General features: G+C 38.6%; 1 protein-coding gene across 1 annotated transcript; it reads right to left on the bottom strand.

The window, feature by feature from the left end:
• Positions 1–196: 196 nt before the first annotated feature.
• STK17A (serine/threonine kinase 17a) lies at positions 197–26,464 on the bottom strand. Its single transcript, XM_071429782.1, has 7 exons — positions 26,098–26,464; positions 18,653–18,865; positions 11,444–11,588; positions 6,189–6,315; positions 5,431–5,479; positions 5,124–5,303; positions 197–4,334 (listed from the first exon to the last, which is right to left on the bottom strand). The coding sequence occupies exons 1-7, from the start codon at positions 26,274–26,276 to the stop codon at positions 4,001–4,003; spliced, it is 1,227 nt and encodes a 408-aa protein (XP_071285883.1). The 5' UTR covers positions 26,277–26,464; the 3' UTR covers positions 197–4,000.
• Between the last annotated feature and the right edge of the window lie 1,165 nt (positions 26,465–27,629).

The following is a 27,629-nucleotide window of genomic DNA, read 5'->3' on the forward strand; positions in this document are numbered from 1 at the left end:
AAATGACAGCTTAATTCAACATCTGTACCGTGAAAAACTCTATAGTGGAAGCATATTGCTTTAGTATGGAAAAGACTTTGGATGCATTTTGTATTTGCTGCACATATTGAACAAATGTGTGATTCAGAAAACTAAAATATCAGTAATCCTGCTAATGGGTGTTTCCCAAAGCACAAAGAACAAAAGATCCATCAGCTGTTCAGAAAACAAAATTTTATTTATTGTAAAGTTCCTGAAACAGTAAACACTTTATCAGAAGAACAATGAACTGGCATTATTTCTTTAAAACGTTGAACTGTCTTCCAGGAGCAACACCTGAAATATTCAAGAGAGATCTTAAGCCACAAAGTAATGTGATGCAAGGCCCATCTCCCTCCCCATCCCTTGTGAGCACCACCAGTGGAGAATGGGCAGAACTTTTATTTGCATTTGTGACCTAACAGCTCTCAAGGGGGATTCAGGGGGTAGATAACAAACTGGAATTCACCCTTTTGTATTTAGAGACCTGCACACAAAAACGTGACACATGAGACAAATCACAATGCAAATTCCACTTTGGACAAAAAGAAAAATATTGTTTTGTAGAACATTTAATTTAGCAACTATAAAATCTATAAGCCTCTCCCTTAAAGAGGTGAATATAGCAACAAGAGGAGACAAGGCTGTGCTTATTATTAGGACTTAGCTATTTATTCCAACAACTGAAAGAAGGCCTAGGCCTGGACTTACCCCTCCTATTGATACAGTTCATGGGTCTTCCATGAACCACAGATAACTCTGTAGGAACATCTGCCCTTCCATTCCTTCAGCATCCTGCATCTAACAGCAGCCATGCTCTCCGTGCTACAAAGGCAGCCAGCATGTGCTCAGTCTGGAGAGTGGGGACTGGGAGAGCATTGCCCACAAGGTCTAAGGAGCTGATTCTTTCTCCACAAGCAGCCCCTTCCCCACCATCACAGGAGCTTTTCCCAAATGACCTGAGTACATACACACAGTCCCCCATATTCATGGAGCTGCAGAAAACCAGCTGTTCTTCACAGCTCTTGCTTTGGGCTGTTCTTCACAGCTCTTTGCCCCTGGTTTTACTGATGTGTCACTTCACTCGCAACTGAGCTCCTCAACAACACTGATTGAACAGCTCCTTGCTACAGCTTAGGGGAAGAACACCTCGCTTGCAGCTTTACCCACACTCACAGTGGAACAGAAAGAGCCTCAAGGGTGTGGGTCTGGCTGATAGTCTGGCAGTTAAACATTACAGAAAATTTTCCCTGTTAAAGGGTGAATATAAGATGCCTTGTTTATAACTTACACTAGTAAACCTTCACAACTCTATACAAATTCTTAATGACGTTAAAAAACAGTGTATAAAATCACCTTAAGGCACAAAGAGTTAAACAGAGATGCAGCCCACTGGAAATCTCAAAGCAGCCAATTCAAGAAAAGCTGGCCTTGAAGTAAGTATGTATTTCATGTATACATGTTAAGCTTCACTGTCATACATTAAAAACAGTATATATAGGACCAAATGTATACTGCTCAGCACCTACTCTTTTCCATTAGTACCAGTCTCAATCTGAGACATGATCTGTGGTTACAAAGAGGAAGTGAAATGGGATATATATATCCCTCAAATAGTGTGCTGTGGGCAACCAGGTGTTGTTAAACATGTGTGCAACACTAGCAACATTGTTCTGTAAGGGTAGGATGTGAACATGCTTCAACCTCACTGCTCTGCTCAATTTAGTAACATATGGAAGTATGGATATGAGGGAAAAAATTTCAAAATGGCAATGATGGAAGATAGAAGTTGCAATCTTGTACAGAAGAATTCCATGAATCAGTGTCCCCTCACACAAGCAAATTGTCTTGGGCAAATGACTGGAGAGTGAAAGATGGCCATGATGGCACTGTCCTGCCTAACAAAGGCTGAAACAGATCACATTGTAGGTAGGGTCAGCTCCTCTCTGTGTCCAGAAATAACCAGCTAACACAGATATGCTGCTGGCTCAAAAATTCTCCTGCTGAGAGCCTGCCAGAGCTGTCCAGCAACTGACTCCTTTCTCCAGAGCAGGAAAGGCATCTCTGCATTACAATATATAACACATCCAAACTCAGTTCTGAGCACCACTGGCTGTTTTATATGAACATCTTTGAGGAACAAGAAGCTGCTCTACCTACTTGAATAATCAATAATATGTAATTCCATAGGGAAAGAAGCTTGATAGAACAGTTTAAGTTAGGTGCAACTTCCCTGATATGGCTTGAAGTAAAGGTAGCCCAACCTCTGGCAATGAAAGCTTATGGAAAAACTACCCATCATCCCACTGCTTTTGATTCAGCTTTCTTCTGTACTAGTGCTTTTCCCCCACCTTTTCAGCCATGCTGATCAGATCACCCCAGTACTGCTGCTCTTAAGCCATTGAACTTTTGTGTGAAGGAGGAACTGTAACATTAGCACAAAGCCCTGAACTCCTCCTCACTAAATGGAGTCGAACATTTGATAGATTTGAAATTAGAAAAGTGTGTATCAACATGGAAAAAAAGGGAAAAACTAGCTCAAAATTTTCTCTTCACTGTTTTATAGCAAGAAAACTTTTGTCAGAGTTTATTATAAAGGAACAGCATAAGGAAACCAAATAAATAGTTGAATAGTTAACAGTATGCAATATAATAGTACTAAACTTCCATTACATAAAAATTAAACTTTGGAACAGCATCAATATGAAAGATTTCTTAGAAAACTAGGACTCAGGCCAAGATCCTCAGATCTGTACATTGCAAAAACCACTCAGTTTTGGTGCCCAGTTGGTGCCAGCTTTGTCCTCTGAGGGACTGCGTCCACTGAGAACTATGACCCATCCATACTGCTCCCTAATCCCACTCTGCCAGGCCACATAACATGCTGTATTTCCAAGTGTCTAAGGGAGAGTGATCAGGAAGCAGGAGGCATGAGCTGTGCTTCACTGTTTCAGAAGAAGCAGTATCTTCTTCCTCATCTGACAGCTATATTGAACAATTGTAATTTAGCCTAAGGATGCTCCTTTTCTCCTTAAAGCAGCAGTTAGAGGAACAGAAAGAAGGTAGAAATGACCTCATGATCCCAGTAAAACCCCAGCTGGTTCTGGGGAAAGTGGAATCAAGGGCTGATTAGCTGGACAAACTGTCTAACCTAACATGGTAAAGTCAGTGGAGAGAACTTCAGAGGAGCTACATCAGAATGTCATTCTTTTTTCCTCTCATCAGCACTGTGTGGCCACACTGAGCTGGATTCTATTGGCACATCTCACCCAACAGGGGAGGGGAAGGAACCATCTCTGCTGGCTCACAAGTGACTGAAATAAGCAAATACATCACCCTCAGGAGCAGGATTTTACAGCGCTCCCAAATCATACATATCTCCAGTACAGATTTCTTTCCCAGTGGGGCATGTGCATCTCTGTCTAGAGAAGCTCAGCTCACTGTTCAGCTACACTCCAGAGGAGTCTTTGACCTGATGTAAACAAAGGAATACACACAGGATGATTTTGAAATCTGTACATCAAACCAGGTGATCAAATTCTCCTCTCATTCAAGTTTTAGTTCCACTGAAGTTAGGAGGCGTTTGAGGAAAACCCAGCATTATATATTTGCATTAAATACCAAAATATATCCTAAAATACTCCTATTGACATCTGTCACCAAAACGCTTCCAGTGTCAACTTCTCAAGAACACCAGAACAATTAGCAAAAACTGTTACCAATCAATAACAACAACAAAAAAACAGAAATAAAAATTAAAAACAAAAATAAGCTTATCCTCTTTGTTAAATTCATGTCAGCCACTTGAAATCTCATGTCTTCCATGAAAATAAGAACTTGGCACATTTTTTTTTGTATGCCATTTATAAACACTTTCCTTTATCTAGAACATTTATTGCATATCAGAAATTCACTTGGCTAGAATACTTTTGTTTAGTAGAAAAAACTGCCTTCCAGTTATAGCTATGAAGCTCCATACAGTTCAGTAAATGAATTCTCCTGGTATTTCCTGCAGTAATGGTTCCTCAAATTTAAATCGTTTAGAAATGGCTTTCTGCTCAGTTACTTTTTCTTTTTCTGACTGCCTACATTGTCCCAGTGTGTATGAAGCCACTACAATTAGTTCTTCTGTCACTATTGATTCTTCCTCTCCCGTCTTCTCAGCATCTACTGATTGTTCAGAGGCAGAATCTGCATCTTTCTGGATGGCATCACTGGTCTCCCCTTCTGTACTCTTATTCCAGGCCCTGCAAGCAGGATTATCACTTTGTTCCAACCATGGATGTTGAAGACATTCCTCAGCAGTTGCGCGGTCCCTGCAGAGCAAGGAAAGTATTAAAATAAATGTCCAAATGAATACAAAATTCAGAACCTTGCAGAAGATATCACCAAAAATTATTTCAAGGATATGACTGTATTAAAGACAGACAGAATTGCACTGACAGCTATCTTTTACCAAAAAAGACCACAGCAATTCAAGTAGATAAACTCCTACCATTTAAAAAAAAGGAATTCATAGATCCCTAAATATGAGTTTACACTTCCATGTTGCCAACCAACTTCTGAAGTTTATACTTTTTATATATAGAAAAATTATCCAACTTCTTCAAGTATTCCCATAGACAAGCAGTAGGCAATTTCAATAGTTGGCATGTCCCATTAAACTGGTAAATTTCCACAGAAAACACCTGTTCTATTTGGGAACATGGAATTTCCAGTTTGCTGCCCATTAAGAAAAGTGTATTAATGAACCAGAAAAGGAAAGGTTCTCTACCAACCCATCCAAGATTAAGGACTCAAAGCTCAGTTCATGTAAAAGACCAGCAAAGTACCTGCAAGAAGAATGGGTGTAGTGTTCACTGCTACAACCTACAGTTCATACACAGTTTTCTGAAAGTAATTTGAGTTTTAATTACTAACACTTGGACATCATTTGGAATATACAAGCTTGGATGGAAACTGAGGAATTCTCATATACATAAAAAGTAGTAGCACAATGAAATCAAAGTCCCCTTATACTTTAAAAATGAAAATACTAGCACTTGCTACATTTTAAATTAAGCCCGTCTGACAAATTAGCATATAGAATTGTGTTTTTTACTTACTCGGGTTTCTTAACCAGCAGAGTTTTGATGAAATCCACAGCAGACTCTGATACAAGGTCAAAGTCCTCTCCAGAGTAACTTACGTTCATTTGAGATATATTTAAGAATGTTTCTTGTTTATCATCCCCCAAGAAGGGCGATATCCCTGTTAGCATAACATAGGCCAGTACTCCAATGCTCCTAAATTAAAAAAAGAAAACATGTTTTTTAGTTAGCCTTTTTTTCTCAAAAGCAAATAAACAAAGAAATCCCCAAAGAACAACTCTTTTCAGTAAAGTTATGATGACCATTAATTTGTTCAACTTACCACATATCAGTTGCTGTACTGATGGGGTCATAACTCAGAATTTCAGGAGCTATTCAGGAGGGAGAAAAAATGGGTTTTGTCATATGCAGGCATTACATTACAGCTAAAAAAGCAATAATGGTCATGTGGTAAAATTTAAGAAAAACCATTTGAAGCATGACAGTCTTTTGAAATCAAGATACTTCTATTCAGGTTATTTAAGTGGTTTCTATTATTCACTGTTTTTAAGTGTAAAATTTTTTTTTCCTTTTACTGCCATGTTCAGAAGCCAGGCCAGTCTCCTTCCCAGTTAAGGAATCTGTATAAGTTTCTTGCAGACAAAACAGAAATAGCCAACATTGCATATTGCAGCACTGTAACCCATAACTATGAAGATATACCACACAACTTAAATATATTCTCAAGTATATTTTCAAGGCCTGGAGTGGTTTGGGCTTTTTTTAAAAAAAAGAGAAAACCTACATTGGCTAAAATACTCAGAGACTGAGTATGTGAATTTAAACTTTTAATCCAGGTAATACTTGTTATGACTGCTGGTAAGACTCATCTAAAGTGTGTCTTCATCTTCAACATAAGCACACAATGATAGTTCATTAGACTGGCAAGACTTGCCAGTTCTACCTTTGGCAGCAGTACCAGTCCAAGTAATAACTCGATCTTGCGACACAGTAACTCCACAGCCAGGCTGGCATGCTCCAAATCCTCTTTTCACTCCCCAGAAGCCTGGACTATTCATCAATCCTATAGTAACAACTTACCTACATATTCTGGAGTTCCCATGATCTCTCTTAGTTCCTCACTGCTCTTCATTATTCTGGAAAGGCCAAAATCTACTATCTTAATGTCTCCCAGAGGAGACTTACTGGTTAGCAGAATATTTTGGGGCTGAAAAACAAGAGGAGGAGACTTTTGGGATCACAAAAAATCATGAATGTCATTGACATCATATTGCATAATTATTTTAGACCATGAGCAACAACAGTGCCTCCCATAACAAGTATGATACCCTGGATCATTTATCTATTTTCCCCAAGGTGATTCTAAAGAGACACATAGACTAAAAGGAATGGCAGGATTATAAATTTAGAATTGAGAATCAAACCTTTGTTAGCTTAGAACACATTGGAAATACATGCCAATAGCTGTCATTAAACAATAGCATGCAAGTACCTCCACACTTGCACCTCTCTAGTCCTTTGTATCACCTTTTTTACTCCTCTTGCTCCTTGATTCTTCCAATAGATGGTGTAAAGTACCTCCCTTGGAAGGTTGTCCAAAATCACCCAATCATTTTAAAAACCCTGAACACACAACTATTTTGACTGCACCTGTTTAAAGGTCTGATGCAACCAACCTGAATCCTGTTCAAAGTACAAACAACTGTATTACAGAATAAAAACTGAAGAAGAGTTTTAAAAAAAATAGCAGCCTGAGAAACAGGTTTTTAAGAGCATCACCTTTGGATAAACTTGTTTGCACTGACGTCACTAGATCTTGGCTGTCTTCCTTCAAAGCACCTTTGTGGTCATTAAGAAGTTCCTTACTATTTTAAATGCTAGCTTAATTTAAAAAAGAAAAACTTTGGCAACTGAAGCATATTTTTGCCAAAAAAACCCCCAAAAAACCACCAAGGTTTGATTTTCCCAACCCCCAGACCAGTGATCACACTGGGTTTTATCATTAACTTGTCCAAATGGTAGTGCTGACAATTGGCACTGCTTTTATTCTTCTAGTGAGCACAAGCTCCATGAAAGTGCAGAAGTCTATTGGGAACCTGGATCATCTTGCATCAGGGTGGTTGAAAAGGGAGGAGGACAAAAGAGTAATCCATAATTCAGATGGAGTAACACCAACATTTATACTCCTTCCCTAATCACAGAGCTGCTCTATCCTCCATCCCCAGAGTCACTCATGAAGACATGCTCTCACATGAACAGCCTTGCTTTTGAATACAGAAATAAACTTGGGCACAAAAAAAACTTTGGCCACTTCTCACTGCAAGACCTGAATGTAGTCGAGTTTTTGGATTCCTGCAGAGTTAAACTGTCATTTGAAACTAACTCCATGGTGTTGTCAATTTCTTTTCTGTTTGTAAATCCACATATAAAGAACAGCTCTTTTTAAATTTTCTTTACAAATTGGGATATGGGGGCTATACAAAGGGTTTTGGAGCAGCACATTCCCACATTCTTTATAGTTCAGATTTGTTCTTCTCTATTTGTATTAGAAAAGCAAACATCAAAAAAAGCTGACTATGCCTCCCTCATTACCCTCTCAGATGTTATTCCCAGAGAGAAATTTAGTTATGAAGAGTCAAATTAAAAGCATGAGAAAAATATTTCTTTTATTTAAATGAGGAAAAATTTTCAACGGAAAAGGTTTGTGAAACCCTTCAGCCCTGTATTTTAACATTTTAGTAGTTAAAGCAGTTGCCATTTTTACTGTCTTTTTAAAAAATCTTATTATGCAAAACACACCTATGCAGAAAAAAAACCCCTGTCTACAGTATGAATTGAGTCATAAGTCTGAATCAATTCCTAATGAAATACCAGTAATTTTCTTATTTTAAGGGATCATTATGGGATTCTTGTGAAGTACCAACCTAAACACCAACATGAAACCTTAAAGAAGCCATAGCTTTGAACTCACCATAGTTTTCAGCCTGACACCATTACTCAAACTTTCAGAAAAGGAAGATAATTTCCTCACATCTGTAATAGTGTTTCTCTTTTGGTTTTACTCTGCTAGAATACATCTAAGTTTGCCTAATTCCAGTCAGCCCACAAAGACAGGAGATGCTGGTTGGAGGCTCTCCTGGTGGCCATTCTAAAAAGGGCCTTTCACTTTTACCCTCAAGCACTACTGAAACTGTTGATGAAAACCATCAAATGGCAATGCTTGAAGACCTCCCATCTACTGCAGCAAGGCTTAAAGGTTCCATTTAGTTCCTCTTATTTCTTGAATCTTTAGTTGGTTTCAAGAAGACACACAAAGACTAAGGACACATAATAAAGGTCAGGTTTTTAATCTAATCAATGCCTCACCTTACCTAATTTCATTAATGCTGCAGGTTATCTAATTATATAATATTCAAAAAACCTCAGATGCCTAGAAGAAAAGACAGGAATTATCAAAGAAATAGTGGTCAGAAACAGAGATACCCCAGCTTCATTATGTTTAAAGATAGTAAACTAGGCTGATTCTAAAAAAGTAAAAAGGACCCCCATATCTTCTTCCTCAGCCCCCACAACTGCTTAAATTCTCTTCCATTCCCGACTACAGTAAGCTTTTACCTAACCCCAATTCAAGATTAAGTCAAAGAGCAAATGAGAATACAGAGAAAGGAGACTTCCCTTACTCTGCAGCTTTTAAGCACCATTAAGAGGAGATGAAAGACTCCTGCCTACAATCTGTGCACACCCTGCAAATTAAATAGCATCAACACAATACTGTCAAGTGATAATTAATTTGCAGTTGGTAGCATTATATTTGCTCTTCATCCAAGTCAAAACTAGGCTACATAATTGTATTTTGCTATTAACAACAAGACACATTTCAACCATCTTTCAGTAGAACCATGCTTTTGGAAAGAAATGATCAGGTGACAACCTTGCTAAGCCACAACAAAATACCCCATTTCTTTCTGCAGTGTTTAGTCTAAGGAAAATCCTGTATCTGTTCAGAGGGGAAAGAGAAGCTAAAGCAAGGTTAGATCTGATTCATTAAATTTATAATACAAATATTAAGCTGACAATTACATACAGACAACCACTTGGGTTTAAATTCTTCTGGGTACAGAATTTAACTTTTCCTGAAGGTGCAAAATATGGAAAATTGGATGTACCTTTCCAAAGGAATTTGTAACAGACAAATGAAATCTTTAGAGACACAAAGGTGAAACTAATAGTGCAAAACCCCCCATTTTAGCAAGAACTTGTAAAATTTGCAATTGGCAAGCACCTTGCATAGCAGCAATAAACATACAGAAGTCTTCCAAATGTCATCACAAAGTACTTAGTAAATTCCACTGTGCTTTAAGCTGCAAGTTAAAGCAGCATGAGACACAGGATACAACACAAGAAGAGCACTGTAGGTTAATAAATATGTGGCTGAAGTGAACATCCAACTTTTTGAGTTCTGTCAAAAATGGGCCTTTTAAAAATGTCTTGTAAGGCATGTGGATCAATTAATCTTTGCAAGTCCTGGTTTTTAATTCTACCATTTCCATAATTTTTGTTTGCCAGTACTCTGAAGACTTCCATAAACCTTATTTTGCAAAAGACTGATAGTTTTATAAATCATGGAAGTCATTTCATTGTGAGTAGGACCCGATTAAACCCACACTGCAGTAATGTATAAACATATTAATGAACCTCAGTCACTACACAACTTCCTCTGCTCATGAACTTCTCTAAGGCAGCAAAACAATTCTGGATTTTTCAGTGAGAACTGCATATGCTCCATGTTATAGCATAAGTTTGCTGACCAGTTGGGAAGCTTTTAAGTCAGCTTTTTATTAATTTCTTTTCTGGACAAAATCTGTAATCAACATCCCAAGTCTACTTTTGCAAATAAGTACTGTAGTCATAGAAAACACATCACATTTCCAGTTACAGATATCCAGCTGGTGATGCTAAAAAACACCACAACTTTAACTACACAAAGTAGTAAAGTTTGTACAAATGTACAAATATATACTGTCCACAAAAGACATTTTACACATTTTCCTTCAAGGAAATTAAATGGCCAAGCATTGAAACACTGAGTATCTTGTTTAAGCATACTGGAACTTTGAGGAGTTCTAACTGGTCATTTTTAGTCTTTCTGAATGCTTACTCTCACATCACTTACTAAAAATGTTTCATTAATTCTTTTAGTACAATTATTAATATTTTTTGTGTATGACTCAATCAAATTTTAAAGAATCCCACATATAATTTGAATAAATGTTTGGAAAACCAGGCAGATGACATATTTGTGTGCAAATATGATTAATCTGCTTTAGCTGATGAATGGTTCATGATGTGCTAAGTTAATATATAAATCCATACAGCTTGATACTGGAATGTACTGGTAGCTTTATAATAGTGCCAAAATACAAGTAAGTGTAAGTAAGAATCTCAGCAACAGAAAAAACATGCAGCAGCTTACAATACACTTAGTAAATAAGAGAGTAGGACATGTAAAAAGAATTTTAAAAAATGCAATGCAAGTTACTTTTTAGACTTCCTGCTTAGTAATAAACTAGTTCAATCTCATAATAAGAGAAGCTGAAGAAAATTAACTGGAGCTTGCTGCCCATAGGAGAGGTTAGTTCTCTGGATCCCTTTTACAAGTCCCTTCTTGACCATAAGATTTCATTTGATGCCAGCTCTACTTGTCACATGATTTGGGTCAAAACTATTTTTCAATAAGAAAAAATACTTGTTTCTGTAAACCATGATTATTAATATACCAACAGGGTGTCAGTCAATTGTTTGGCAGCAAATGACAGACATTTAAATTAGGTTTTACAGTAATTGGGAAAAAAAAAGGAAGAAAATGCTATAAATGTACTTAATACATTAATTTACCAGTCCTGTTTGAACATTTCATTCTGAAACATTACACATTATTCCACCAGTGTCACTACCACCCTTCTTCATTAAAACTCAAGTCAATACAAAAAACAAACCTGGTTTTCAATGCCCATATAATACCCAGACACTTTCACTGCAATGTAGAAATAAGTCAGTCTTACCCAAAGCACTCATTTGCAATTTAAGGTGCAAGGCAAATTGACTTTTGAATTGATTATATTTCACTTAATCAAAATAAGTTTATATTTAACATAATCATAGAAATGCCCAAACATGCTTGCAGACTTGGTGGTTACTCTATCCCAAAAGTTTAATTTTTTCATTCAAGGTATAATTAGGTAAAATTATGTTAATTACAAATTGGCATTATTGTGACATAAGCAAGAAAGCCAACAGATGAGAAATCAGTAAGAAAAATACAGCACCAATCTTACCTTTAAGTCAAGATGAACAACATTGTTTCTGTGCAAGAATGCCACTCCTTCTAATATCTGCTTCATAAGTCGCTTAACATCTTTTTCTTTGAAGGCCTCCTCTCTTTCAGCCACACACTGGTCAAAGATTTCACCTCCAGCAGCACTGTGGACAGTAGGAATATTGTAAGTTCAGACTAAATTATAGCACCCATTTGGCTCTACTCACACTTTTTTTTTGTATAGGCAATATCAGCAGGAGGTATACTCAATCATGATATTTTCAGTTATTAGACATTTGGCAAAGGTTTACAGCCTTGGAAGTGATTTCTGCAGTATGGCAGCTTTGGAGAGAGGCAAAGATTTTAGTCATTTAGGTTAGAGAATATGAATAGTACAGAAATTTTGGGGACTACTTTTCAAACACTACTGACTTTGCTTTCAGATGAATGCCTCAATTGTTTGAGGACAGTGTTGTCATAAAAGTTGTGCCTTTTGCCATTGCTATAAAACTACGTGGAAATTTGGCCAAGGCAAATCTCAGCAAACATAGAGCAAAGCTGCCCCACCTCCCACCCTCCTCAAAACACTTTGCACATACTCAAAAGAATAAATGTAAAGTCTGCAACTGAATTGTTTATGAAGTCTCTGGTATACAGGGATGCATTAAGTTTCTAAACTTCTTTCATCTAAAAATAGCTCTGAAAATTTTAGCTCTCAGCTTGCATTCTCTTTTGTTTATATATGTTTAAACAAATAACAGAATAACAAAAATATAAAAATAACTAGATATGAATGAATGTTTTTAAAGTACTTTGAAGCCACATGCAGTACCAGCTCTGTATAGCAATGGCTCTAGATAACTAAAATTGTTTTACAGTATAAACCTGCAGCATCAAAAGTAAAATAAACTGAACAGAAGCTCCATCTTAAAATAAGAACAGGCATCAGGCATAAGAATGTTAGAATGGGGCCACTTTGCATATGGATTGTTGAACTCCTACTATGAAATCAGCACATACACCCTTTGTTCTGCATGAAATTCTATAATCACCTGTTAGGGAAAGGTGATGAAAGCCTCAAGGACAGAATCCTCTCCAGTTACACCAAACTGTGACATGCAAAAATGACTTTGCACAAGCATTAATCTTTACTGATGCATACCCATCTACTCTGCCTTTGCTTGCTTTTTTTCAATGAATTGTACTGCCTAGGCTATCCTGAAGACAGCCAGGCACATTCAACATGAATATAACAGCAATAAGAGTGATACAAAAATGGTGCATTTCAACTGTGTACTCCCAGAAAAAAAACACTTAAATATATTCAAATGTTCATTTTGCCTACACTAACTTTCCTGCTACAGTCCTAGTACTTTCAAAAGCCTCATGGATTTAAAAAAAAAATTTTTTTGCCCTTCAAGGTATTCTCACAGCTATTATTTTAAATTTTCCCTGCAGATGGTCTTACAAAAAAAAATTAAAATAAGATTAAATTGTACCCTTTTCTAAAGAGTTTCAAACTTTCGTTCTATATGCTGGCTAGCTGGTACAGCAGTACAATTTGATTTATTAAACTAAGATTTTCTTTCAGAAAAACCATCTATTAAATAATTACTTTTCTTCTTTATGTATCAAGAGATAGAGCTCAAGAACAAAATGAGTTTTTCAAGGGAATATTAATACTATAATTCCTTTTGAAAAATTTCATATGCCTGACACTATCACATTTTTCTTCAGTCCATTTTTATTTAATTCATGGAAATAGTAATATTTCAGTTTTGAACAGGATTCAAATATTAATGACATTTAAAAAATGAACATCAGCTAGTGTATTCTAATATCCTAAGCTGAATTCCTTGAAAAAGCAACATAACTTGGACTTTCCAGATAGGAATAGAAAAAGATCTACTGCAACCCATAAATTAAACTTTCTGCCTTAAGAATGCCATAATATGTTACTTGAAGAGTGATTTAATCCCTTGTAGCAGTGAATTATAGTGCACATACAGTGATAACATCTACTACCAAAATTACTAACACGGTATCTTTTACAGCAATAACCCTGGGATTTTGCTGGTAAAGCTCTACCACTTCAAATAAGGACAAAATACTTCTGCTATTTAATTCTGTGAAATCTGACTTATACCCAAAACATGGGATCACACTTTACGTTTAATAGACCCACCTGAAAAAATAGTGAAATTTGAGGGTGAGGGGCCTTATAAAGCCCTGCTTGCTATATGTCTACTTGGTAGGCATCTGTTACAATTTGCTTATTAGTGCAACTTAATTAAAACTGAGGTAGACACCAATGCTAAAATGTAAGCTACCTAGAATTTTAATACTACACCTAAAGAATTCTGAATTACAGGTGTTAGAAGTCAAGGCAATAAAAGTTGAAGCAATGTCCCATCAGTGAAATCAAGAGACAGTGCTACCAACGTAAGAGTAGAAAACCCTTGATCCAGAAACTTTATTTAAAAAAAAAATTAAGTCTCTCTCTATACTTCTGAAGATGCCTGGGTTCATCAGCATTCTTAAGAGTGAGACATGCAAATCCAGCCCTCACACATGCACACCTACTTCATAACTTACAAGACACTGCCATTCTCAACTACCATAGACACTTGGCTTTACAAAATAGTTTCACATGGGAAGGTGACTTCTCATGCAATGTTTTGTTTTTTGATCTTAACTTTGCTATTTAGGAAGCTGATGGGACAACTCCCGGACAATTCATTCTGTCCAAAGAATCCCACATTCAAACCAGCAACCCTTTACAAGAACACATGGAAATTTGATACTGCAAGACCATTTTGTGTATTGTTGCTGTGGAGCAGGCTTAATGGATTCCCTTAAGCAAAACAGTCAGGGAGCTGTGAGCCAAGCCAGTCACAAGTGCTTGGAGGCACAATGCAAAAATGAACTCCAAAAAGATCCTCCTGCACACCTATTCCAAGTTCTGCCAAGCTCCTTAACAATACTTTCAACTCAGCTAGATTTCAGGGGGGGAAAATCTGACCATAGAAGGGCTCAAAATACCTGCTAAGAGAGTATCACAGCCATGACACTGCTATGATTTCTGTATATATGCAGACCAGGAGTGCTCTGCTGTTAATATTTACCCATTTTGCATTAAACTGCAGTTTTTCTAATTGTCATTATGAAATAACTTAGCAAATGACTGGGCCAGTCAGAAAATACTCTTAGGGAATAAAAAGCAAAGAATTATCCTTAGGACACCAAAGTTTTTAGGAAAACAAGGCATCTTAATCTGAAAAAAAAATTTGATAAGGACATATTTAATGGCAAAACATTCTGAAAACTAGTGTTATTTAGAATGCATTATTTCTCTAGTACACCCTCCCCTAGCTAAGTGTATGAAAAATTTGTGAGACAAAAGGCTTTCTGAACTTGAAAGCTATGGCAACCATAATTCTTTAGCTATTTTAATTTACTTAGGAAAGTACTGTTGTGCCATTAATTTCTCTCATTTCAAGTGAAATCCAACTGCTCTTCAGCAATGAAAAGCATGCTAACACTTTATAACTACTTAGCAGCATAAATGAGCTAAAAGTAATTTGGAAGTCTAGAGGACTAATCTTTGTTACAATTATGTTGACTTTAGATTAAATGGAGACTACTTATCTTCCTTGAAAGAAAAATATCTTAAAAATGAACTGTATGAAATTCAGCATCAAACTTCTTTCAAGTACACTTAGGAGACACTAACACAGCCATTTAACTTATCATTAGAAAAAGATTGAACAAACCTATTTCAGGGCACCTGAAGAAATGAACCATTCCCCCAGCTTTAATGGATCAGACATTAAGTTACTGTTCTGAAGGATGCAAAAGTACAAATCATCAGAGTACATGTAGACCAATTCCTAAAACACACTTGATTTCAATGCTGAGTTACATACAATCTGCAATGGACAAAAATTTACTTCCTGAATCTTCAACTCTGTTAAAAGTCTTTCTTGAAAGGGTTATCTTTGCAAAATAATGGAAGGCCATCTATCTTCTGTACATGGAGCTTACAGTACAAGCTGTTCACACCACAGTGCTTGTAACACTACCAGCAAAGGTTCATGCTCACTGCTGCTGACTGCCATACCTCTTTCCTTGGCTAGGCATACCATTGGATAGTAAGTGCACTTACTGGTAATTTTTCCAGTGTAAGGCAATGTATTGTACCAATGTTCCCAAAGCCTGAGAAAACTACAAATCCATATTGGATGAGAGGACATGGGAAGAGAAGCATCCAAATATATAAAATTGTAGATACTGGTCTTAAAAGTTCTTAGTTCTCAGACAAATGCATTTAGTTTTTTGGCTTCACCTTTCCAATCAGGCAGCCCAAGAACTGGATGAAACACAAACAAAGGTAACTAAGACCATTTGAGAAGTTTTTGCATAAAATTATTTTAGATTTCAAGTCTTGATTTGAGACTGCTAACTAGAACAACTCCACCTGCTACTCAAACAGACAAGATGGAAACATTGGAGCAGCAGTTATTTGTGATTACAGTGGGTTTGCTTCAAGTTCAGTCTGTTGAATCCTATGCCAAATGGATCACTTCCTGCCAGCAGACTCTTATTTTAACTGGTCACACCGCCAGTAAGTAGGACAATAAATCATGTCCAAGACTATGTAAGTCCATTGTATTAATGGACATATAAGTCCATTACATTATCCAAATAACTATAGGTGAAAAAACACTTCATGCAGCATATAAAATAAATACTAACTGTGTCTTCAAGATGAAAAAGACAACTTCCTCCTCTTTTTAAAGCAAGTGTAACAGAAGTCTACTGTATTTACACAAGGCTCTGGCTTAGTTCAGAGGCTCTTCATAATAAAATATGAATGATGAAGATTTTTGAAGCTCCACTTACAGGACTCTATATGTTTGACCCCCTAATTACCCACTAGTATCATCTATTCCTTCCCCAGATGTGTAAAAACATGGTGATAAACATTTATGAAAAAGACCAGTTCTTAAGCATCAGATGCTCTACTGCTCTTTCTTTCAAAAGAAATGGGAAGATGACAGGTAGGTTGCATACAGGTATCAAGTCCAAAAGTTACCAAATTTGCTTTTTCTTTTTATACCTGATATGTCAAGTTTCCCAGACTGTATCTGTGCCTTCTAAAGCAAAAATTCCAGGTTCTTTTCATTCTATTTTCAGTGAAATACAGAAGCATAACTGGCCCACAGATTAATTCCAGGCTTTCTGTTACCCATTTAGACTTATATACCACTTAAATTCTGACTTAAATACCCTGATTGAGGTTTTATGACGACAAACCAAAGTCAGAGGCTGTTGTGAGGGTAGATGCAGACAGCTCCAATTTGCTATGCTACAGCTGAAGCCAACACTGTAATGCCACCTTGCTTCCCACTGCTCAACACTTAACATTAACATGGCCAATTTTAAGTTCGTTTTCTCTCAAAAATTTATAGTGCTTGAAAGACAACCCTCCATGTAACATTAATATTTCTCTCCCTGAAAGCAAAACATTTCCTGAAGGCAGAACCCTCAGCCCTTATGACAGATTCTACATCAAGACAAGAAACTTTAAAATCTCCGCAGATGAAGTTAGTGGCCAAGATTAAGTATTTGTTTTACTTCTTCAGGAGATAAAGATCAGCCACAAAGACGATCAAGCTTAATAGAAACTGAAATGCCCTAGAGAAGCTTGCAGTCCAGGTATGTTCTTTAATCCTCTGCATTCAGAATGTCAGAAATTCACTAACATTCATACCTGTTTTGTTGCAACATGTCTTTGGAACACTAAAGAAGCATCCAGACATACTTGCTGAAGTCAGGGAAAGACTGTTTTTGTAATTTACAACTCCAGCACACAGCTATTTATCTGAAATGAGGTATGACTGTTTGATGCATATAAACCCAGTAATTTTGCTAATTGCTTAACAGCCTATTTAATACTTCATATTAAAAGAGTTTTGCAACTGTAAGAAAATTGAGTTCTAAAAGAAAACTAGGAATTTTGCATTGAAAGTATCACAAAACTCATTGCTCATTTAGATTCCACTGCTCATATTAAATCCCATAGGATCTAGAAAATGAAACTGTATTTGAGTTTAAATTTCTGCTAGTGTTTAAAGCAGGTATTTATGAGTCTTCAGTGGCAGCAGTTAAAACCCCAGAAGTTGTCACACCTATGCATTATAAAAGATACTTGAATATTTCACATATTATGACTTCATTAAGGGCACAATGAAGTTTAAAAAATGTATTCTAGAAGGAATTTTGCCTTAGGAGACATGGTCTCATTCCATTTCACTGAACTTTGAAGATAGTTTCTTTTGACTTCTAAACAAGATGTGATTGGTACACAAGATTTCTCACCATTTCTTTTTGCTATCAAGTAAGAGAAGAGCTGCACAAACTAGATTTCTCTTAACAAACAAGTCACTTCTGAACTGTTGAGCCTCACTATTCCTCTCTTTATTATATAAAATCCATAGAACTGAACAAGAATTGAGTTCAGTAGCAACAAGCATTTGGCTGGATCTTGGAAGCTAGTGAGATGCCTTACTATCTAAAGCCACTGGCATTTGAGATGAACAGCCACAACAGCTGCAGGAATGCCCATCTGGACAAACTGAAGTGGAGAAAACCACACAGACAAATGCAGAGGCAAGTGTCCTTTTGAAAGAAACTATTCTAAGTCTCAATCCTCCTCCCTTCTTTCCCCAAAAAGATACTGTTTTAGCAAGTTTTCTATTGCAGAAGGTTGTAATAGTTTCTTTTTAGCAATGATGTTGCTTTCAATACATTTTTGTAACTGGTAAAAAAACCACAGCAGATTTCACCCCATTTTTGCCACTGTCAATGAAATAAACTTTGGCTCTTGAACAGATACTCATTGCTTCTTTCCTCATCCTCTTTCTACGCAGAGAGTGTACAGAGTTCATATTTCATTTAAGATGCTTTAACTACATAAATTATAGCTCAGCTTTGAAAGATACTACATAATTAGAGACATTTGTTATAATCTGAAGTAGTTATGAGACTGCACATAACTTCTTGTAATCGTCATTTTCTTAGCAATTATTCTTGAAGTTTAGCAAGGGTAACAGGCAACCAATAATTTTTTTTTTTACATTATTCATATTGATACACAGTATTTTTACATTATTATTTTTAAGCAAATACTGCAGAAAGTTACTCAGGAATTATTACTAATACTTACTATTCCAGGACTAAAATCATCTCTGTCGCAGTTTCATAAACTTCATGCAAGTTAATGACCCAAAGGTTGCATTGTGCCAGCTCAAGGACTGCAATTTCGTGGATTATTTCCATCCGACAGTCTTGGCCCTTTCTTCTTTTTCTCATGAATTTTGCTGCAAACTCTTTTTCAGTGTCCTTCTGGATACACTTCTTCACCACTGCAAATTTTCCCCTGAAATTAAATAAGAATTTAGTTTTACATGCCTTAGTGACAGCACGGCCTTATAAATTAATGTTTCAGGAAACTTGAACCAAATCACTATTGGCATTTAAGATTCAATCTGAATTTAGAAAGATGCCTTGCTGAATGATGATCTCTGTGTTCAGAACACCTCAGCCCAGAGTGTAAATAATTTCCATGAAACATAAGGAATTAAAAAAACCCCAATCAATTCAAACAACACGGTTTTCAAAAACACAGAGCAAACAAGCTGTGCTAGTTCCCAAGATTACATTATCCTCCAAACTTTAATTTAAAAAGCTGGCAAAATCAAAATGTACAAATGAGCAATTCATGCTTTCTCTGACCACCTCACAGTAACCCAGTTACTGTGTTCTGAAGTATCCCACTATATCCATGGTAAGAGCACTCTCATTGAATCCTGCTCCATTTGCCATGCAATATCCATACTCTACATTTTTCAAGATGGTATTTTCACCATGGCATGTCTCAAATGATAACAGCTGGAGTTTTTTGATGAATAGTTCTCAAAACCATCTACTTATACAGTGAGACTAAGAAAAAGGAACACAGATAATGCAAACACAATGGAGCAGCGTGACTAAAATCAAGCTGTGCAGCACAGTTTTGGCAGCAGTGCCAAGGTGAGTAGGAACAGAGAGCAGAGAGCTGAGCAGGGTGCTTAGCCCACATTAATGAGCGTCACCTCGGCAGAACACACACCTGATGATGCAGCGGGCCAGCTCAAACCACACTGCCGCGCTTGCGTCACACCACTTCCCCCACAGCACTCTGGCACAAGTGGCTGCTTTCAACTTCCTGCAAGAGTCCCACACCACCTGCTCCACTCGGTTCCACTCACACAGGGCTGATTTTTAGACTAAAAAGGTATTTTAATTAATACCTCTCACTAATGCAATGATGAATTCTTACACTTTGAAGTGCAGTAACCTTACTTTAGCTCTTACCATACAGGTATAATGATCATCAAAACTACCTTTTTTATTTATATGTAAACATTTTCTTATAAAGCTGCAGGAATAGCTTTGAGATCTTTGTTTTGGTCCTTTACTTACTGTAGGGTTGCTGAAACCAACATAATAGTCATCATCTATTTTGGAATACAATTACTATGGGTTTTGCCTCTCCTACCTCCAAGCCAAAGTTCACAGAATTAACCACTTCAGCTCGTGTCAAAGATTCCACTCTCCCAGCCTATTGGCAGAAGACTGTTATCCATGAAATGTAACTGCTAAACAAAGTTGTGGTCGGCTTGCTTTTAATAAGCATTTGTTTCAAAATCACACAGTCTAAATGAATCAAGTCAAATAATTACCCACAAAGTGGGTATTTGCTAGGCAATCTCAATAAAATAATTGGACTTGTAACCACTGATACAGCCACAGTTATTCCTCTAGGAATACTATTTTGCATAAGCACATTATCTACAGCATAGTATGTATTAAGACTAGATCACAGCACAGTCCAGATGTCTAGTGAAGGTAGACAAACAGCAAGAATATGCTTCCAATGTCTTGAACCTAACTTTTTGGGAAAATGTTCTTAATTACTAATACATACATGAAGACAAAACTATTGAAGTTTGTAAATGCATGAAGATAATTTTGTAGCACCACATTTACGTACAGTAGGAAGCTATGCATTTATCAAAAGTGTTAATACAGTTGTTCAAGTTCTTAGCACCAAAAAACATCAAGAAAAAAATCAACTCGTAAGTATGTTGTCAAAAAACAACATATAAAAATAAATTGAGAAGCCCTTTAACAGCAAGTTATTTCAACACCTGATAGATACTAAGCCTTAAACCAATACATTTAGGTCCCTGCCTGGGTTCAACCGGGCAGGTTCAACTTCTCTGTTTTCCTTATATAGTCTCTGAATGCACTGCGTACTTCCTCTTGAATGTTGCCTTAGTGCAGTCAAAAGCTTTTAATTCTAGCACCAGGAAGGACCTAGAGAAAGTGGCTTAGAAAAGTTTGAAATCTCTATAATGCAGCTTTCAAGTACTGTGCTGTTTTGAATTACATACAAAATCTATCTGGAAACAAGTTAATTAGCCTAATGAGTACCGATGTTGCGATTCGCTGTGCATTAGTCACTATGGAAATAAAACAGTATTCATGGAGCAGCAAGAAACAGCAAGAGCCACCACCACTGTGTGTGGCCACGCATGTCCTGTTTAGCTGAGCTGGCCAGAAGCCTGATAGGTGACGTTATTCAAAGGACAGGTTACACGGGAGTTCAGCTGGCTGACAAATACTAATTCTAAATTGTTTCAGACCAAGAATCCTGCCCAGGATTCCTTTTGGTTATGCCTATAATTAGAGCTATTATAACTACTGCCTGTTAGAACTCATCTTTTCTGAATACGATCCCCAAAAAGATCAAACTTGACAAACCTGATGTTTATAACCAGTGGAACTAATTACTGTGCAGTGATCTAGATTCATGTCTGAGAAAATTTCAGAGCTAAGATCCAAAGATAGCATCCACTATATGGTTACACCAACAGATAAATTTTAAAGAATTTCTTTTTGATTGAGACAGAATAGTAGATAAGACATATATAAACAAGCATTCTTATGAAGCATACATTACATACATTTCATCTTTGCTTTTCTTAAAGTCCTGCTTTTCAGAACTTATAAAAAAGTATATAAAATAGTGCTAGATCACATCATTGCTACTTTAGTGTATTGAGAAGAGCTAGCAGTGAGAATGTTGCATGAAGGAATAATTTTGAGATGAAAATGTTAATGTGCATTTGTCAAGTTTAAAACAGACCACCAGACATCCAATCACAAATAAAAATGCTTTGGAGGGAGACAAGAATAGGAAACTCTAAATAGTTCTCAGTCCTCTCGAATATTCAAGAATGAGTTAAGATAAATCATCTCTGATTACAAAGAAGCTTAATGTCACCTTTTCAGATTGCCAACAGAATTTGCATTGTTTCATTAGTCACACATTATAGCTCAAAGGAAAATTGTCAAATCACAAATCAAATGTCAAATCAGATAAGCAGCAATATTTATATGACACCAATTAATTTTTTGTCCTAGGATCAGAACAACAGAGAACTAACCTTACTAATTTATTTATAATATATAAAATAACTAAGCTTAACTAAATATTTTAAAATAACTAACCTTATTTTTAAAGTGACCTATAAAATACTGTCACTGTAACAAATGCAGGAACAAGTTCTTTCCGGGAAGATGTTTACTTTTTATAAAGTTCAGAAAAAAAACTTTTCTGAGATCCACAGTACTATATGCACTTTATTATGTAACTCATATCAAACATTTCTTCTGAAATGTGGGGTTTTTCCCCTGACAATTTTGGATTTCCAAACAACAAAGTGCAGGGATTACATTTCCGATGTTCATGAATATTTTACTCACATAAATTTATTCTCAAATGGCAAAACCAACTACTTGCAACTCTTTATTTTCACCTCTTTTTCACTTTTCCTTAGTTCTACAGCTATTTCACCCCAGCTGTGCTACTGCAGAGAGCAGCTGAGGACAGCAGTGTCATGGCACAAAATGGTACAAGTGTCATGTACTGCTAAGACACACATCACTGAAACCCACCCGAGAAATACAAGCTCATGCCAGAGTTGTTCTTTTAGGGGGGAAAAAAAATCCAAGACATGCACATGAAACTACAGCCACATCACTAGTCAGAAACAAAGAATATTTCACACTCCTTGGATGATTACAGTATTTCTTATTCTTACCTTTGGGTGGAGACTGGGCTTGTATGCTTTAAGAAAAAACCGGGAATGAGAAGAAAAAACGGAATTGCATTGGACATATTTACACGTGTGCACACATTTTGCTAGAAGATAATTTTATTGTGGATCAATCATTTAAGGTGACCATTACCTTCCAGAAGACAGACCAGTCAACTTATTCCTCCCTCTAACCTAGCTTTAGAATCAAGAGTATTATTTTCTGTACACAAATGATGACTTCTAATATGTGCATAGCTTGTTTCACATAAAAAAAGGAGTGCAACATTCCATCAACAAACTGAAGAATAGCCTAGTAATACTTTGTCTGCAATTAGGAGTTTTTTTCTCGAGGAAAACAAGCAAAGCAACTAAATATAATTATAATAGACTCTTTAAGGAAGCACTTGGTAGTAAAAAATGTATTGTTCCCCATTTTACAGTACAATTATGGCTTAAGCACAAATGGTGAGGGGAAGAGTTAAGCAATTGGTGTCTTGTCCTCTGCAAAGGTGACATGGCTTCAAACTAACCTAACTCAAGCTAGCACTGTCTGAAAACATTTAAATCTCAGTGAGGTGATGAGAAGTGCCACCCTTAAAACAATCATCAGAGGTAAGTTTGATTTCAGACCTCATGCAAGTTCAGATTTGTGTGAGAATATTGTGATTCTGAGGACAGTAAAATTATTAAGGCTGCGAATACTGGACCAAAATGTCATATATTAAATAATTTAATTTAAAAACTTTTGTTTCCATGTCATGTTAAGGAACTTGCAATAATTTCCTTTCCTGAGTAGCCATTATAACAAAGTTTTTGATATTTTTCCCAAGTGAACCTGGCTTTCCCAACAGCTGTGTTTCAACAGACTTGCAAATGCCAGTTCAGCTACTGAACGAGGCAGCACCTTCTGAAGCACACAAGCTCTACACTCTGAAAGCATTTTTTCTCCCTGTGAGCAGAACCAATAAGCCTCACTTCCCATGGGTTTGCACCCAAGTCTCTCTGGTGACACTGTGGTCAAGTTTCCTCCTAGGTTCATCCATGCCTCTCAGGACTGCTTCCCCCAGGATTTTTGCTCCCTAACATGCCACCTGTGGCCAGAGCCCCCATACCGCTCCTCCCAGCATCACCAGAACTACAATGCCTTGACATTCTGCCATGCTCCACTTTCTTCCCACCTCCTCCAAACTCAGGAGACTAGAGAGCACAAAGCAGAGGCTCCAAGTGCCCTGGGAAGTTCAACATACGCGTGCTGACTGACAGAACGGGAGGCCAAAGACCGCACAAACCTGCGGAGCTCACGCAGCAGCCCTGATCTCAGCAAAGGTGAAAAACCAACTTGCTTCTCTCTCCGTGCTCTCAGTTTAAAACACAATCCATACAAATGTTCCTTTCAAACCTACCTAAAGCTCAGCTTTTCAACTATTTCTCAAATTCTGGGAAATGGGATGGACAAACACAGAGTGTATAAACCTTTTTCTACCAAATCTTAATGCTAAAATAGATTATGTTGTGTGCACAATGGCTGCTTTTCATCGAAGACAAAAACTTGCCATACCTGGCTGCTAATTTGTTCTTTGTAAAGGTGAACTCTACCCACAAAGAGAGAATGACACAATTTATGAACATATAAAAGTGAAACCATTTGTGTTAATAAATTATCAATAAAATTATAGTTATAAGTGGCAGAGAGATTTTCCACCTACATTTTGTCACAGAGTTGGCAAAAAATAGTCTTTGAGTATTTGAGCTAAAGTATCTGCATTTTAAAAAACAAAATTTAAAATTGTTGAATAAAAACCAAGCACATGCATGCAAATGTAGAGATTTCTATATTCTAAAAGAGAAGATAGTGAAAACACTTGTGAAGTTGAGGAGGGATAGTCTGAACCAAAAATATGTGCAACTGTTGCTCAAAACCACGACAAACACTCAGAACTGCCACTTAACTCATTTTAACTCCTGGTGCAAAATCACAGCCTTCACGTGAAGGTCATCCTTAAAATATTCAAAAAATATTCCACACAAAAATCCATGCTGCTATTTACTTCTTTAAACTGCAGACTAAGACTTGAAGCAGTAGTTAATTCTTATTCTTAGGTTAAGGAAATCATCTGTGTTGCACTTTTTTGTTCCAGAAAGAACCTTCATCTACTCCATGCTCTGATTAGGCCAGTGACTATCACCCGGCTCTGAGGGAAATGCTCATTCCATGGAAGAACTGAAAATATTTTCTGAAGTCATCTCAACTTCAAATAAAAAATATAAAAAAAACCCAAACCAAAACAGCAGTGATACCAGGACATTCTGTACTACACTGCTCCCATGCCTTTTGGACTGTTTCTTAGAATTTAGGCTGATTTGTAGCCTGTGTTTAGTTAGTTTCAGTTTCCAGGCCTTGGACATTGTGGTCACAACAATCTACAAAAAGCCTTCTCATTCCATGGGATGTTTCTCCCACCTGTTTACCATCTGAATGCTTTAGACTACTATATTTAAACAGGTATTATTCTACTGGTACATCAGAGTTACTAAGTGAGCATTAAGCTAACACCTAGGCAGCCTAAATATTTGTTACAGGTACCTAGAGCAGCTGCACTTGCCTCAAAACTCCTCCTTAGCTCCAAAGGGTTGGTTTTGCCACTGTATAAACTGAGTTACACAGTGAGCATAACTTGCAATAGAACATACATTGAGGAGGATGTCTTTCCATATGCCCGGTAGTATTCCATCTAATCTTTTTTACTGAAACAGTCTTTGGACGAAGCACATGCAATTCTAAGAACACTATAATTCTTTTAACAGGAAGTGACAGAATTTCAGACAAAAGTATTGGTTAAGTGGTGCTGAAATTCCATATATGTAGTTCCCAAGATGCAGAAACCTTTTAATGAGCCTTTTTGCCCTAAACCTTGCATTCTATCAGTCATGTGTTAAAATTATACATGGACTAAACCTTACATGTGCAATCACTTCCAAACCCAAGATTTTAACCAGCTTTAACTCCTTGAAAAGTTCCACCATTAGATTACTCTAAAGCATATTCTATCCCAAAGGAGTGGAAAATTGTTTTTCCACGTCACAGCTTACAAAACTCGAGGAAATAATAGATACTTAAAAAAAAAAAAAAGAGGGGGAGCAGGTTTTCTTCTCCAATGGAAATCTAGACCAATATCCACTACTCGAAGCACAGCATCTCTCCCCAGCCAGATCGGCAAGGCTGGGGAGCCGAGGATGACTTCTCCAGCAGCAGGAGGGGCGGACAGCTGCGGGGTACAGCTGCCTCCCAGCAGCCTCCTGCAGCCGAGCCAACGCCGGGGGCACGCCCTCGGAGCCGGCCCGGCGCGGGCAGAGCTCCGCCGGACGCGGCTCTACCCCGGCAGGCACCCCCAGGGCCGGGCTGTCACAACCCCCCGGCCCCGCTCCTTCCCCCGCCGTCCGGGGCAGCGGAGGCAGCGCTCACCTGCCGAGCTCCCGGCCGGGGCTGAGGCTGTACCGCTCCTGGAAGGGCTCCGTGCGGATGGGCGTGCGGATCTCCGCCAGGAGCCCGCCCCGCCGCCGGGATCGCCCGGCCGCGGGCTGAGGTGGCGGCGGCCGGTCACCGCGAGAGCGACCGGGCTGCGGCTTCTCGTCGGGGCTCATGGTGAGGGGCTTCTCCCTCGGCAGGGGGACGCCTTCTCCTTCTCTTTCTCCTTCTCCTCCTGTGCTCCCGTCTCCCTCCCGGTGTCCGTGCCGTCCCAGCCCGCGCTCCCGCCGGGCGCTGCCGCGGACTCGCGGAGGCTGCGGGCACCACGCGCCGGCCGGGGGGGCGGGGCCGCGCCGGTACGCCCCGCCCCTCGCGCGCCTCAGCTCGGCGGGCGGGCCTGAGGGAGGGACGGCGGGACAGCGCCCCCTGGCGGCCGCCGCGGGAGCGGCGGGTCCGTGCCGCTGCTCGGTTTAAATGAACCCCGTAAAGCCGAGGTTGTGTCTGAGGGGAGACACAACGCTTGCCTCCCTTCGTAGCTTGGATATCTTCGTGTCACTGCAGCCGGAGGATCCTTCCCCTCTATTCGGCCGTATCTGGAGCTCTGTGTCCTGTTCTGGGCTCCTCAGGACAACAGAGATGAGGAGCTACCGAAGAGGGTCCAGTGGAGGGTGGCAAAGATGATCAGAGGTCAGGAACATCTCTCTTATGAAGAGAGACTCCGGGAGCTGGCCTATTTAATCCAGAGAGGAGATCTAATCAATACATACGAATACGACCGAAATGGGTGCCCAGAGGATGGTGCTGGACTCTTTTCAGTGGTCCCCAGTGACAAGATGAGGAGCAATGGCCACAAACTAAAACTCAGGAACTTCCACCTCAACACAAGGAAGAAATTCTTTACATTGAGGGTGGCAGAGAACTGGAACAGGCAGCTCAGGAAAGTCATGGAGTCTCCTTCCCTGGAGACACTCAAAAGCAACCTGGATGTGTTCCTGTGTAACCTGCTGTAGCTGACCCTGCCTCGGTGATCTCCAGATGTCCCTTCCAACACTAAGGACTCTGTGGTTCTGTGATCCCCAGCCCAGGACCGCACTCTGTGGGCACGCAGGTGTGTTCCGAGGCGCAGCAGGGAGGGAGTGTGAAGCCTGGGGTGAACCCACAGCAGGTGGAGGGCATTGGCCATTTGGGACATCCAGGCTCAGGACACTGGGAAGCAAGGCTGACAGAGGGTGAGGAGAAAGGGGCAGCAGCAGCTCTGCATGGGGCAGATGCACCTGGGCCCACCTGCTGAAGCCTCGGTCCCTGTGGTGTCTGAGGCACAAGCCTCAATTACGTCTTTCCCACAGCCGGGGCGTGTGTGGTGCCTCTCCTCCATGCGTGCCTGAGATCCAGGTGTCTCTGTGAGGTGTGCTGGAATTGCCTCCTAGTCATCGGTTTGTGCAGGCTGGTGGGAATTGCCTCATGGATTTGGCATGAGCCTAACTGGAAAAGGCTTGAGAAAAGCATGTGCTCACTTCTCAATCCCTTCA

This window comes from Agelaius tricolor, unplaced genomic scaffold (assembly GCF_023055355.1).
Source record: "Agelaius tricolor isolate 1412-34295 unplaced genomic scaffold, bAgeTri1.0.p SCAF_6, whole genome shotgun sequence".
NCBI lineage: Eukaryota > Metazoa > Chordata > Aves > Passeriformes > Icteridae > Agelaius > Agelaius tricolor.